The 13,770-nt window shown below is 36.9% G+C and overlaps 1 protein-coding gene across 1 annotated transcript in view; it reads right to left on the reverse strand.

Moving 5' to 3' along the window:
- The window catches only part of ANTXR1 (ANTXR cell adhesion molecule 1), a 1,493,128-nt gene that overhangs the window by 170,137 nt on the left and 1,309,221 nt on the right, over positions 1 to 13,770 (reverse strand). The window contains exon 16 of the mRNA XM_044083028.1: positions 6,325 to 6,492. Coding sequence (XP_043938963.1) covers positions 6,325 to 6,492 — 168 coding nt within the window. The remainder of the gene's footprint in view (positions 1 to 6,324; positions 6,493 to 13,770) is intronic.

Consider the following 13,770-nt stretch of genomic DNA (forward strand, 5'->3'; position numbering starts at 1 on the left):
AGTGACTGGTATTTGGAACTGTTCATAATTCCCTCCACCTTGACTAAAGCCTCAGTTCCAGCTGAAGAAAAGCAACCCCAAAGCATAATATTGCCACCACCATACTTCACCATGGGGATGGTTTTCTTTTGGTAATGCGAAGTGTTTTTGTGCCAAACATACCTTTTGGAATTGTGGCCAAAAAGTTCAACCTTGGTCTCATCGGACCATAACACATTTTCCCACATGCTTTTGAGTGACTTTATGTATTGTTTTTCAAATTTTAGCAGGGCCTGGATGTTTTTCTGTGTAAGAAAAGGCTTCCGTCTTGCAATCCTACCTCATAGTCCAGACATGTGTAGAATACGGGAGATTGTTGTCACATGTAGTACACAACCAGTACTTGCCAGAAATTCCTGCAGCTCCTTCAGTGTTGCTGTAGGTCTCTTGGCAGCCTCCCTGACCAGTTTTCATTTGGACTTTTCATCAATTTTGGAGGGACTTCCAGTTCTTTGCAATGTCACTGTTGTCCTGTATTTTTTCCACTTTTTGATGACTGTCTTCAGTGTGTGCCATGATGTATCCAATGCTGTGGAAATGTTTTTTACCCTTCTGACTGATACCTTTCAACAATGAGATCCCTTTGATGCTTTGTAAGCTGTCTGTGAACCATGGCTTTTGCTGTAGCAGGCAACTGAGTAGATGTCAGGAAAATCTTACTAGGACAGCTGAACTTTATTTGGGGTTAATCAGAGTCTCTTTAATTAATGGCAGGTGTGTACCCAAGAAGACTGAATTTGTTTGTTTGTGTCTTTTGGCTTTTCCCGGTTAGGGGTCGCCACAGCAGAACTCCGGTCCGCTAATGATTGGTAGTGGATTTTTACGAACCGGGTTACCAGCTCTGACGCACAACCCTCAACGAGGGCACGCCCCATTCACGTATGCCTCCACACAGAAGACGCTCTAGCTGAGAATCGAACGGGACAACGTCTTGCTATGAGACGACAATGCTACCACGTGCTGTAATTAAATCAAAAGGTGCTTCAACAAAGTATTAGTTTAAGGGTGTGCACAAAAAATTGGGCATTTTAAGAGGGGTGTGTAAATTTTTATATCCACTGTATATATTATTTGTAATAAATGGAAAAATCTTTAGGTACCTCTGGGTTTAGTCTGTTTAGAAATAGTTTAATTGTTAAGCAAATGCAGTTTACATATGCAGATTTTTCAACAGTTATTAAAGAGACATATCTAATGATAGGTAGAAAGCTGCATAGGGCCAGATCCGCCTGAATGGTTTCAGTGCAAGTTTCCCTTGATTCCAAAAAGCTTCCTCTTCATGTAAGCAACCAGAGCAGGACTTTCTTCATTATAAGGCCTTTAAACAGGCTTACATAGTAGGCCTGATTCCGGAAGTCCTGCTCTGGCCACTTATACTGAGGAGTATGGGTTCATGTGATTCCACATTGTCTGATGGTAGAATTCCTGTAGAAAGAATCAGAAAACTATTAGTTTATAGGAAACATAACTTTTCTTATCAGTTTCAGTGCAACTACTTAGAAATCCTCTCCTGGAATTTACTAACATAATCCAAACCTAAATAAGTTTGGGGGCTACTTATCTTTGTTGGATGCAGAATTGCAGTAAATTGGAAATGTACACATTTTCCTATTATTAATTGGAATAATATTTTTAGAGATGTTTTCTTTGGAGAACTGTCATGATATAGAGATAAAGATAGTATTGGATATTAAAAGTAATTTGTGCTTAGTTTTAGGTATAGTTAAGAAAATCAGTAATTAACAAGATATTTTACTTAGACTTTTGTTAAAGCAAGGAAAACATGCTCTTATTTTGGTGACAAATTTTAAAATTTTATTTGACTGGGGCTCATTTTTTATTTATTCCTTAATTTTTCTTCCATTTAATTTCCCTACCTAAAGGTTTAAAATTTTTGAATAAACATTTAATACAAAATGATCAAATAATTCAGTGTATCATTGTTAGTACTGGGTATATCCTGGAATACTGCAGAAAGGTGTATCAGGGATAGCTGTGTGTTTTGTCTTCACCCTGAAAGTGCACATCATTAATATTTTTCCTTGTCATATAGAAAGTGTATGAAGTTTCCCAGATATTGAATAAATTATTTCTTTCTTAGTATAATGGATTATCATATGTCATTGAGCTATGTACAGTCTCAGTTATTAGTTGCCTATGAATGCATGACAGATATCTAAAATTATTTTAACTGCAAAAAAAAATGTATTTTTAATCTCTGTATAGATTGATTGCATTATTCCTGTTAATATTAATTCCTTATATTGTATACACTGTTTATTCTGTATATTGCTATTTCCTATTTTTGTAGTTCATATACTTGTCATTTAACTTTTCTTGTGGCTTTTCCCCCTGGGCTTCCGCTGAAAATGGGTTGCTGGCCCAGTCGGACTATCCCGGTAAACAAATGTAATAAAGAAAGAAAGAAAGAAAGAAATTTTTTCAAGGTTAGTATTTAAGGTCAGCTATCATGAATGGCTATACTACACTGATCAGTTTGATAGCATTTCTGATCATAATCAGCTTGTTATATGCTCAAGATATGGATTCCATGAAGTTCACCTCTAAAGTAAAACTCTAGAGATAAATTTCTTGGAAACTATTATGAGAACACACAATATACTGAAGTTATGTTCAGGGAATTGATCATAAATAAATAAATTAAAATACACAGGTGCGCTGTGAATCGCACTTCAATTTATAGTGTCCATAGAATGTAGCCAGAGCAAAAGTTTGAACTCGCAAAAATACAACATCCACCTCTTGCTGACCACACGTTTATTTACAGCTTTTGTCCACTAGTACTCCTGAATTTCATCACAATAGGGTTATCAACTGTCTTTTTGCTGAGCAGTCCTGATTTGGACAGTTCTGTCTTGCAAGGGGGTAAAAATGGCAAATACTGGATTTTTACAAGAAAAAATATTTTGTGCCCCGTCTCTAAATGTCACAAAGTCATCTTAATATCATATAAAGTTGCATTAGCAATCAACATTGCAAATCAGAGTCTTTAGTTTGGGAATAAGAAATTTCCACTCAGTGATGTTATAAGTTGTCCTGCACAATCTCAAGTTTTAGAAAGAATGTTCCACTTTGGGCGGTTAAAAATCTGGCAATCCTAATAGATGATCACATTTTTGAATAGTAATTTTGTTATAAGCTGCTTTTTCTGTAACAAACAATTTTATAGAAAGTGGTGTTAGTCTTACACACACAACTACTGATTTGTCATGCTCAATGATTATGGTTTAGATGAAGTGTTGGTATGCTGCATTATAACAAATCAAGGAGTAGCAGTGCCATAGAAGGGAGTAAAATATGTATGAAAGCATTTGTGCTTCAGTTTAAAAAAAATCATAACACCAATTCAAGAAGAGATAGTTGTACCTTTTTGTATCGTGATTATAAATACTTTTAAGCAAAAACAGAAAACACATTAACACATTTCTCCATTCAACATTCAGGATAACAAAAAATCATATTCCTACTGTTGCAGACACTAATGAGTAGCACTGCAGTTCTTTGAGGTGATGACTTACAGCTCTTGCACTGCACTAGTATCTTTGACAACTCAGGAAAATGTGGGAGAGAGCCTGCCATTACTTGTAAGGGCTGGAAAATGACAATCCTTAGAAAAGTCTGCAATGTTGATACTCTCTTTTGGGTGGAACTGTATAACTGCTGGGAATAGCTTAAAACAGGCTCTGTGAGAAATGTATATAATGGTCATTCAGGAAACAGATGCAATCACCCCTGTAAAAGAAAGTGTATGTGATGTCTATGATTCACACTGTTACTACTGTGCATCAATGGGATGGGATGGGAAGACAGCATTATTTCCTTACGTCTAGCATGAGTCCATAAAATGTACTTGAAATGGAGTTGTTGAAAGGGACAAGAAAGCATTAAAACAAGATCATGTTAATATAGCACATTCCATGTTGGTAATTTTGTGGAAAAAGTGTATTAAAGTTGTAAGAGATGCATCTAGAGTGATTTTTATACAATATCATTGGACAGAAAACACAGACACAATGGAGAAAAACATTTGTTTAACTTCAAGGTGGAGCTTTCCTTTAAAATAAAAGATAAACAATTAGATTGCCTGACAGCATTTACTCGGAAATGTAGGTGGTGAGCTAATCTAGAATGCATAGCATCTGATCAAGAATGGAAGTCGGGGTTGACATAATGGTTAAGGTAGAAAAAAGTAATCCCAGTGGTCAACGAACAGGAACAGCTGGCTGGAACACAGCAAAACAACACCAGGAAGCCGGACTCAATGCTCGAACAATAAGAATTTATTAGTACAAAAGTGGTTAAGCGCTTTCCACAGTCCACGACTGTCTTCATCAGAACAACATATAACCAAAGTACATACCTTATATACAAACATAAAAGCCCGCCAAAATCAACAATTAATCAATTATATAATTGACTTTTGGATAATGTGCAAATCTTAAAGTTGTACCTTACACATCCATACATAAAATTGGAACTAGCATTCCCTAAAAATCTGAAATTAGAACAATAAATAGTTCCACACTTATTACTTATAAAAAATTTATCAAAAACATAAGACTGTGTTAAAAAACATAAGACTGTGTTAAAAAATAACACCTAACTATCACTTATAACAAGTTTGAAAAAAATTTTTTAAAAAATGTATTTTATATACATTATAAAAGAAAAAAAGAAACTTTTACATTGACATGGTATTTGGCAATTATCAATCAGTTTTATGCTTATACATGAAATTCATAAGGTTGGGACAAGTGCATAGGCAAATCTGCCACCAAGTCACATAACCATAACATATGAATGGATTAATAGAAAATATATTGCAAATATATTGCAAATTACACTAGATTACACCTTTACTAAGGGTTTAGTGGTTAAGGTCTTTACGTCACAGATCCAGGCTTGTAATAGTCTGCAGACTGACAGCCTAGTATTTACCTATGAACCTATGAATTCTAATTAATGGGTAATACTTAGAACTGCTTTTTTACACAATGGTTTTATGACCAGCTTTATGATGTGTGTTCCCTTTTTTATTTCTGTGGTTTACTAAATCCATTTATAATTTACTGAGCCCTGTCTAAAACTGGCTTCCCTTTGATGTTGACTGCATACTCCTAAAATTGTACTGTTGTGCATAAAGGCAGTAATAACTTATGGATGCAAAAGCAGTACGAAGATGGGCTATGTTATGACAAATGAAGCATACATCTGCATTCTCAAATACAATGTGTCAGCCTAACTAAGATGGAATACATTTTGTTAGTTTTTTTTTGAATATGCTATTTTTATTCATTTAATAATCACTTAGATATGTTTTATTCTCTTTAAACAGTTAATGGAGATTAAAGATATGGTTAGTCCTCTTATTTTATGTTTCATTCAGAAGATGGCAGCGGTTTTTCTCAGTGTTCCTCCTGAGTAAATTCATTGCCACTGTAATAGCTATGGTGACTGCACTGGCTCGTCATAAGCTGGTGTTTTGCCTCTGACCATCATGTAAGAGACACATGTACACTTAGCAATGTGGATGCTGGAGGAATCTGCAGAGTTCATAAGATAAAACAGCCTGTTATCACCTTTCTCATCTTGGGGAGAAGGGAAGATATTTCTTCTCCACAGATCTGCCGCTAAGTTTTACTAAGGGGCTAGATCCAGGAATATTATAGGCCTATCAGTTGATTAAGGGATCTCAGCAGGCAGTGTATTTCATGGTAATATAATCTTGTATGTATGAGCCAGGCATTAGCAACACAGCACAGTACACATAGTGTCTGCCACTGCTGACTCAAAATCATATAAGAAGCAAAATATGGGTGGCAATTTTTATTTCATATCTTGCATTTTTTGCATCTTAAAAGTTGTATTTATTTTTAAGTGCAATTAGTTTTTTTAAGTTTTATTATAGAGCCTGTTTATATTTGGGTTCTACCATAGGGATTTGTTTTTGAGTTTGGCGTATTTATTTCTTAGGCGGACAGATGCATCTATGTAGCTTTTTACATGTGCATACAATTTGGCAGTAAAGGATTTTGCATAAGCAGTGGGGTCATTGAGTTGAAAGGGGGGCATTAAGTTCATTAGACATTATTTATATTTTTTACAGATGTAATCATGCTTTTCAAAGAATTTGCTTTCTGTCCAAGATCTTTAGTGTTTGTGTGATTGCTTAGTATGGAAATCTACATATCCCTCTGTATTTAGAGGCAAACTGATATTTTGTCTGAACAACTGTAAAAAAAAAAAAATTTGCTGGAAACTTACCTTAATTGGAGAGTACCATTTTCGAGGGGAAGGTGGTTTACGGAAACCATTATTGAGAATTTTTGGTGGCTGATCTTCATATTCTTGTTCTGGCATTTTGACTCTAGCATTTTTTGCTTTCTCCAGCTTTGCCCCTTCTTCTGTTGAGCCTTTTTCTCCCCAGCGGACCTAGAACAGTGAACACATATGGTAATACTTAGATTTTTATACAATTATACTTTTAAAAACTGACTGAGTACATAAAGTTGATGTGGAATGGTAATGAACAGATCCTGTACAAGGATTTTTGTTACCATTTCTTATTTCTGTGATTCTGCTCTTATGTAAAAACTGCTTTCTGATTATAAAATAGTTTTTACTTTAGCTAATTCAGCGGAAAATACAGTTGTCTAAGTTGAACTTATCATAACAGTAGATGTTTGAATGATCACTGCTGTAGCATCCTTAATTATATGGGTTATATCCTGCCAAGGAAATAACAGCCAACCAGCTTCTAAAGCTTCAGAGCACCATTCATACACCTGAACTGTCAAACCTCATGAGCTGAGTAAAAGAAACGTTTGAAGTGTGAGGCCCTTCAGAGATTTCCTGCCAGCAGAGAGAGAGAGGGAAGCTGATCCCTGAAAGGCAAGGCTAAGAATAAAAAATAACTGCCCACACACTGACACAAAAAAACCCCCCAAAAAAATAAGGGGGAAGGATGGAGGGCTACTGCAGCAGTGATCATTCAAACATCTGCTGTTATGGTAAGTTGAAATTAAACAACTGTACTATGTTCATCATATTGATCGCTGCTATTTAACTGTATTTGAGAGGTGGAAGGTAAAGGGTTTAGGAACCCCTGGAGAATCATACCAGCAAAGCACGATTTAGACCTAGAGAAGGAATCAAGCTTGTGTTTGTAAATGTATGTACAGAGGACAAAGTAGCAGCTTCTAGAATTCAACCCTTTCCAAAAAAGCAATAGAGGAAGTCAATGTCCTTCTAGAGTGTGCCTTGACCGTGCCTGGGATAGATTTGTCGTGGTGAGTACAGTAAAATGTAATAGCCTTAGATAACAATTTGGAAATGGTCTGTTTTGACACAGATTGTCCCTTCTTCTTACCTTTACAAGAAATGAACAAGTGATCAAAAAATCTGAAAGATTTAGTTCTGTCAAGATAGTACCTCAGTTGTCTGTGGACATCCAAGGTATGGAATACCCTTCTCTCTCATTTGTAGGTTTAGGAATGAAAAATGAGGAGATGGATAGTTTGTCCTAAAGTAAACTTGGATGCAACTTTAGACATAAAATGGAGGAATAGTCCCCAAAGAAAGCATATCCTTCTGGGAAATGAGGTAGGGTTAACGTGCCATAAAAGCTTGCAACTCAGATACCCTTCTTGCAGAGGTCAGAGCAATCAGTAAAACTGTTTTCCATGTTAAGAACCACAAGTCAACCAGATTAGCTGTTTCAAATGGAGCAAGTGTTATCTCCTGTAATGCAAAATTAAGGTCCTGAGGAGGGCCATTGGTTTACTTGGAGGCCTGTTATTCAAAATCCCTTAAAATCACTCTGACATGTGACAGCCTTGAAACCGGAACCATGGGCAGACATATTGAAATGGACGACAAATGAACCTTGATAGAGGAATAATAAAGGCCATAGGATAGTAACTCACACAAACATTATAAAACCACAGAACAACTAGCCCTGAATGGGTGGTGGTTATGTTGTTGGCACAAGCTAAAAAACCTTTTCTGTTTGCTAATATATGATTTTTAGTAGCAGGCTTTCTTGCCTTTATTAGTACCTGCTGCATGTCCTCAGAAAACAGGTGCCTTAAATGTGTTGCACCCTGACATCAATCATCTTCAACTGTCTGCCTGGATGACAGGGTTCTATCAAACACCCCTGTTTCTGTGTGAGTAGATCCATTCTATGAAGAAGCTTGTGGTAATTGCCCTAGCCATTTCCAAAAAATGGGTGAACCATGGTTGCCTGGGCTAGAAGGGATACACCACAATAATCTTGGGCGATTCCTTCTGAATCTTCAGAAATAACATGGATATTAGTGTAAATGGTGGAAAGGCAAGCAGGATCATTCTTGTCAAAAGAAAAGATCTCTGTCTTCCAGGCCTTCTTGCATGGAGTCCTGGAACAGAATTTTGCCAGTTGATTGTTCAGAGAGGAGGCAAAAAGTTCTACTTGAGGAACTCCCCACAGATGAATGAAATCTTGGAAGACTCCTAGATCTAGTTTCATTCTGGAGGGTCTGCCCTTGTCCTGCACAGCTTTTCTGCCACACAGTTTTGCTCTGATGGAATGTAGGATGCCTGTAGAGTTGGACTGTGCTGTGAAACTATATCCAAAGCTAACATGGCTAGTCTGCAAAGGGGTTATGACCTGGTTCCCCTTTGACTGTTGATGTACCACATCACTGTGGTATTGTCAGTAGCAACTTGAAGAGGTCCTGGAGACCAAAGATGGTTCAGAGAATTGAGTACCTTGATCAGGCCAAGCATCTTCTTGATATTTATGTGCTTATGTCTGTCCCTGGTGTCCCACTCCCCCTGGACTATTATCTCTCCAGAAACTGCTCCCCAAGCAAAGTCCAAAGTATCTGTGAAGACTGACTACTTAGGAGCAGGGAGGGAAAAGGTCAGATCTTGATTTAAGTGATTTTTCTTCTGACAAACCCCAGTACTGAGATCTGAAAAGATAAAGGGTCTTGATGCTTGCACCAAAGAGATTTCACATATTGAGTCTTGCCAGGGGTATCATGAGAATCATAGTTGCCATGAGGCCCAAAATCCTGAGGTATTCCTTTGCAGTGACAGAAGACTGAGTGGAAAACCTTAGAAATAGATCTAAATATAGATCTGTTTTTTTTTGTGTGGAAGGAAAGCCATTTTAATTGAGGTGTCTAGTTGACATTCCATGGGCACAATCCTGTGCGAGTCAAGAAGGACCATTGAATGTACTCTTGGAATCCTAGCTTGTCCAAGAGATCTTTCACCCAAGAGAGGGATTCTTGATATTTTTGAAAAGACACATGGAAGATGGCTGAAGCTTTGTAAGCTGGCTAGTTGGTATAGTGGGTCCATATTACAATGTTGAACTCGCAGGAGTCCGAATGCTGTAATATTGAACCCAAATGTTTGAAATACGAAAATAACAAAGCCATGGCACACTGATTTCCCCCCACCCCCAGGGAAAAAAATTGGTGGGCCATTTTTGGGGCTTTGCTATTTCCTCCACTGTGGTGCTATCTTGGAGTTGGTATATTTAAGTAGAGGGGTGGGGGGGCACAGCCCCCCATATTAGTTTAAGCTTAAAGTGTGTTTTTTTTTTTTTTTTGTAATGGAACAGCGATCCCCCCCCCCCCCAAAAAAAAAAAAAAAAAATCACTGTTCTGTGTTTTCGGAATTATTGGGTTTCGAACTTCACGGTTTGCTATTACAATGTTCGAACTCCTGTGAGTTCGGTGTAATATAGACCCATTATATCTATTTGTCAGGATACAACCCATATAATCAAGGCTACTGCAGCAGTGATCAGTATGAATGAACATCCATGCTTATAATGAATAGTAAACTTGTGTTTGTATTTACTGTAGGCTGACCAGCTTCCTTATTCCATGGCACGGGACCTGGAATTCAAATGCTGCAATTGTTAGCATATACAGTTTGACAGTCTGTACTGGACATGTGTTTTCTGTAGTCTGTAGCAGACTGCAACATACTAGGGAAGCACAATCAGTCATCATTTAAACAATAAATCAACAGACAAATGCAGTTATATTCAAATAATAGTAAATGAGAACAGAATAAAATTTCGTATAGAGCAGTAAAGTAGAAAAATGTCCCTTGAACATTAATTTCCATTTTGTCAGACCAATAATGGTTTCTCAGCATAGCAGCAGTGAAAGAACCCTAACAGTTCTACATACAAATTAGTACAATCCCATTGTTTAAACTGTTGTCATAAAAACTGAGGTCTGCCTACTTCGCTCAAAACATACAGCCAGCTCCAATATATTTACCTGGTTTACATAATGATAGTTTAATGTCAAATATCATTGAATCATATACTTTATTTTACATATGGTGGCATGAGCATGAAATTGTTTGTGGTTCACTGATGAAAATGATGATTCCCTTCAGTCTGAAGCAGTTTTGTAGGATAATCTGAGCTATTTAACCTTCTGCAGGGAATGACATTATGTTTTTGTAGACTTCTTTATGAAATAAAGGCAGTTAACAGTCAAGCAATATTACAAAGCTGCTGCCTGAATATGAAGCAACATAATAATTTTTTGTTTCTACAATGTAGAAAGAGAAAAACAACGGAGATAAATTGAAGCTATGAAAGATGAAAATGCAGTTTAGAAAAAACATGCTAATTTATGGTGCATTTGGACAACTAAGGGGTTGACAGCTAGGTAAATAAAATACATGATGCTGTTTGATGCGTAACATTGGATTTGAATGGAATGTGTAATAATACCCCAAATAAAAGATTTACTGAAGCAGAGAACATCTGTGTTAAAGTAATGTAACAATCTGTATCCTCTAAAACGTGGAAATGATCGTGGAAATTATCTACTTTGTAATCATAAAAATGATCTTCAGAATGTGCTTTGAGATTGTATAATGTCAAACTTAGGACTAAGTAGGTTACTTTGTTTTGCTTCATGCATTATCCACTTAATTTCCAGATATACTATTATCTTACCACAGCAAGTGCTCTTTCATGCTTTATTACTTAAGCAGATATAGTACGCATTGCTGTAAATCTCGTCTTGATAATTTAATGCATAACTGCATGGTTGTCAAAAAAAATCTTGAATACAAAAACACATATCAAAAGATAAACACTAAACTAATTGAAAAAAAACAAAAAAAAATTAAACTGCACTCCCTCCAACCTCTACGACCATGCAACAGTGGGGGAATCAAAAATTCCTACTCCCCTCTGTACAGTGATCACACACACACACACACACACACACACACACACACACACACACACACACACACACACACACACACACACACACAAAGGCAGCAATGAACCTAACTTTCTATATCCTGAATGTTTGACATTAGTATCTATAATTAACATATGAGAAAAAGTGTGTGTGTTCAGTGAAGTGGGGCTTGCCCTTGAAAAAAAATTGTTTTGTGACTTTGGGAGTGTCACTGTTTTGACTAGTGACATCCCAAGGCTTTAGTTATTTTGCTAGTTCAATAACTTCTTAATTTCAGAAAACATGACTATTCATAGTGAAACCACTTTCTTTTCCATAACTGGCAGTGCATAGAGCAGATACTGCTCCATGCACTGCGATAATTTATGATTGAGTTTCTCCACTCATAACTCTTAATGTGTATCTTGACATGAATGTCCAGATTTACTTCCCGAGCTTCGCTTTACTCTGGTCTTGAGGTGAATTCTTGCACTCTACCGAATAGTCATTGAATATATTAGATTAATATTAAAAAATCCTGGAAAAATTGCAACTTATTTTTCTGCAAAGCATAATGCTGATATGTGCAGATTTGTTCATCATTCTAATATTTACAGATGTTGCCTCTGCCCACACTTTATCTTGTGGTTGATCATTTCAAATTATTCTTGTTTGTGATAGCATGTTTAATGAAAGTCAGTTTTGTTACTGTTGTAAATATTACAATATGCTTTCTTTTTCTCATGCCAGACGCTTGATGCTTCATCTTTGCTTTGTTTACTGCATGACATACAAAGATGCTTGCATGTTGATTACGGGTCCATGTATTTCCTCTCTTACAAGACTCGCTAATCATCACATGGGTTCTTCCTCGCACGATGTTTCCTACAATCCCCAAATCCTGGTTACACAACTAAGAAAATGGAATTAGTAAAAAGTGTGATAACCTGCAGAGAGATTACCATTATTAGAATACCCTGATCCTTATTGGAGAAGGTAGTATGTGGTGACCACTCAGGTATGGTAATAAACTGAATCAGTGATCTTTAGGACAGTTCCTTTGCACTGACTTGTGCTGCTCTAGCTACACATTGTCTACTAGAGTAGGTACCAGGCAGTGACCAGTGCTGAGATATGAAAAAAATGCTGGCCAATCATTATCAGGAGCATTTAGCTATAGTAAGACATGGAACAATCATCATCAGAGCAGGTCCTGTACATTGACTAGTGCCACAGTGATAAGCTGTGAGCAATCATCATGGTGTGCACTCTTTAGTGAGAAACACTGTTGGGATCAAACACTGGTCTCTCATCCTCAGAGTTGTATTGTGTAGTGATCTGTAACAGCTAGTCACTGAAATATTTCTATTGCAAAGGTACAGTGCAATGTTGTCAGGCATAACCAATGACTAGTCATCATTGGGGTGTGAGGATGACATAATGGTTAAGGTGTTTACCTGAAAGAGACAATGTGCAGGGTTTGATTCTCACATGGGGTAACTGGCTAGGTTTTAAATGGCCCAAAAGGGCAGCTAGCCTAGTACTAATCTATGAATATATGAATCTATGAATTGAACAAGGTATATGCAGTGACCAGTTAGGTTTAAGAGAACAATGACCAATCATCATCAGAGCAGATAATGTGCAGTGGCAATTTAAGCATGATCATATAATCAATCATTTTTTTAGAGGAGGTATTGCACAGTGACTAGTTAAGAATGGCTGGGCAATGATCAGTCATCATCACACAAGTTTTATGCAATGACGAATACTTGGGCAAGGCCAGGTGGTGATCAATCATCTCTAGAGCAGGTACTATGCAGTGACAAGCTAGACATAAGATAATGACTATTCATTACTGTAGCAGGTTCAATACAGTGATCAGTCCTGACATAGTTTGACTCTGTCCAGTTATAATCACAGGATTTATTGTCTAGTGACTAGTCAGGCATAATCGGACACAAAGTCATTACTGGAGCAGGCAGTTTTGATATTTCCTACTATTCTAACCTGATGACTTGACTGCTTGATCAAAGTCTGTGTCATGGTCATTTACTAGTACTTCTAACTAGTTAAAATATGCTGTGCCAGATACGGTCTGGGATGAAGTGTGATGTGGGTATATACAATCTCTTGATGCTGTGGAAGTGGGTAGATGAACAGTAACAATAGATTCAAATAGTTCAAAGCTTATCCTCCTGAGCAGAGCCAGGGAGGAAGGGTTGTTGGTGAAGTGTAGAAACAGAATTCATATTTCACTGTTAACAGTGCATATGGGAAACTCATCTGATACTGTGAAAAAATGTATTAATATTTCTTTAGGAATGAGGACAACTGCTGAAATTCGGAGGTAATAGCATGAGAGTTAAATTAATATTTTCTTTTTCTGTTATAATTAGTACTAGAAAGGAGGCTGGCATTTTCTTTTTGACATATGGATCAAAGTTTGAAGCACAGATGCTGGAAGTAGATAGTCATACCTTTCTTTGCTAAA

The sequence above is a fragment of the Protopterus annectens genome, chromosome 9.part0, assembly GCF_019279795.1.
Source record: "Protopterus annectens isolate FY-2018-M chromosome 9.part0, PAN1.0, whole genome shotgun sequence".
NCBI lineage: Eukaryota > Metazoa > Chordata > Ceratodontiformes > Protopteridae > Protopterus > Protopterus annectens.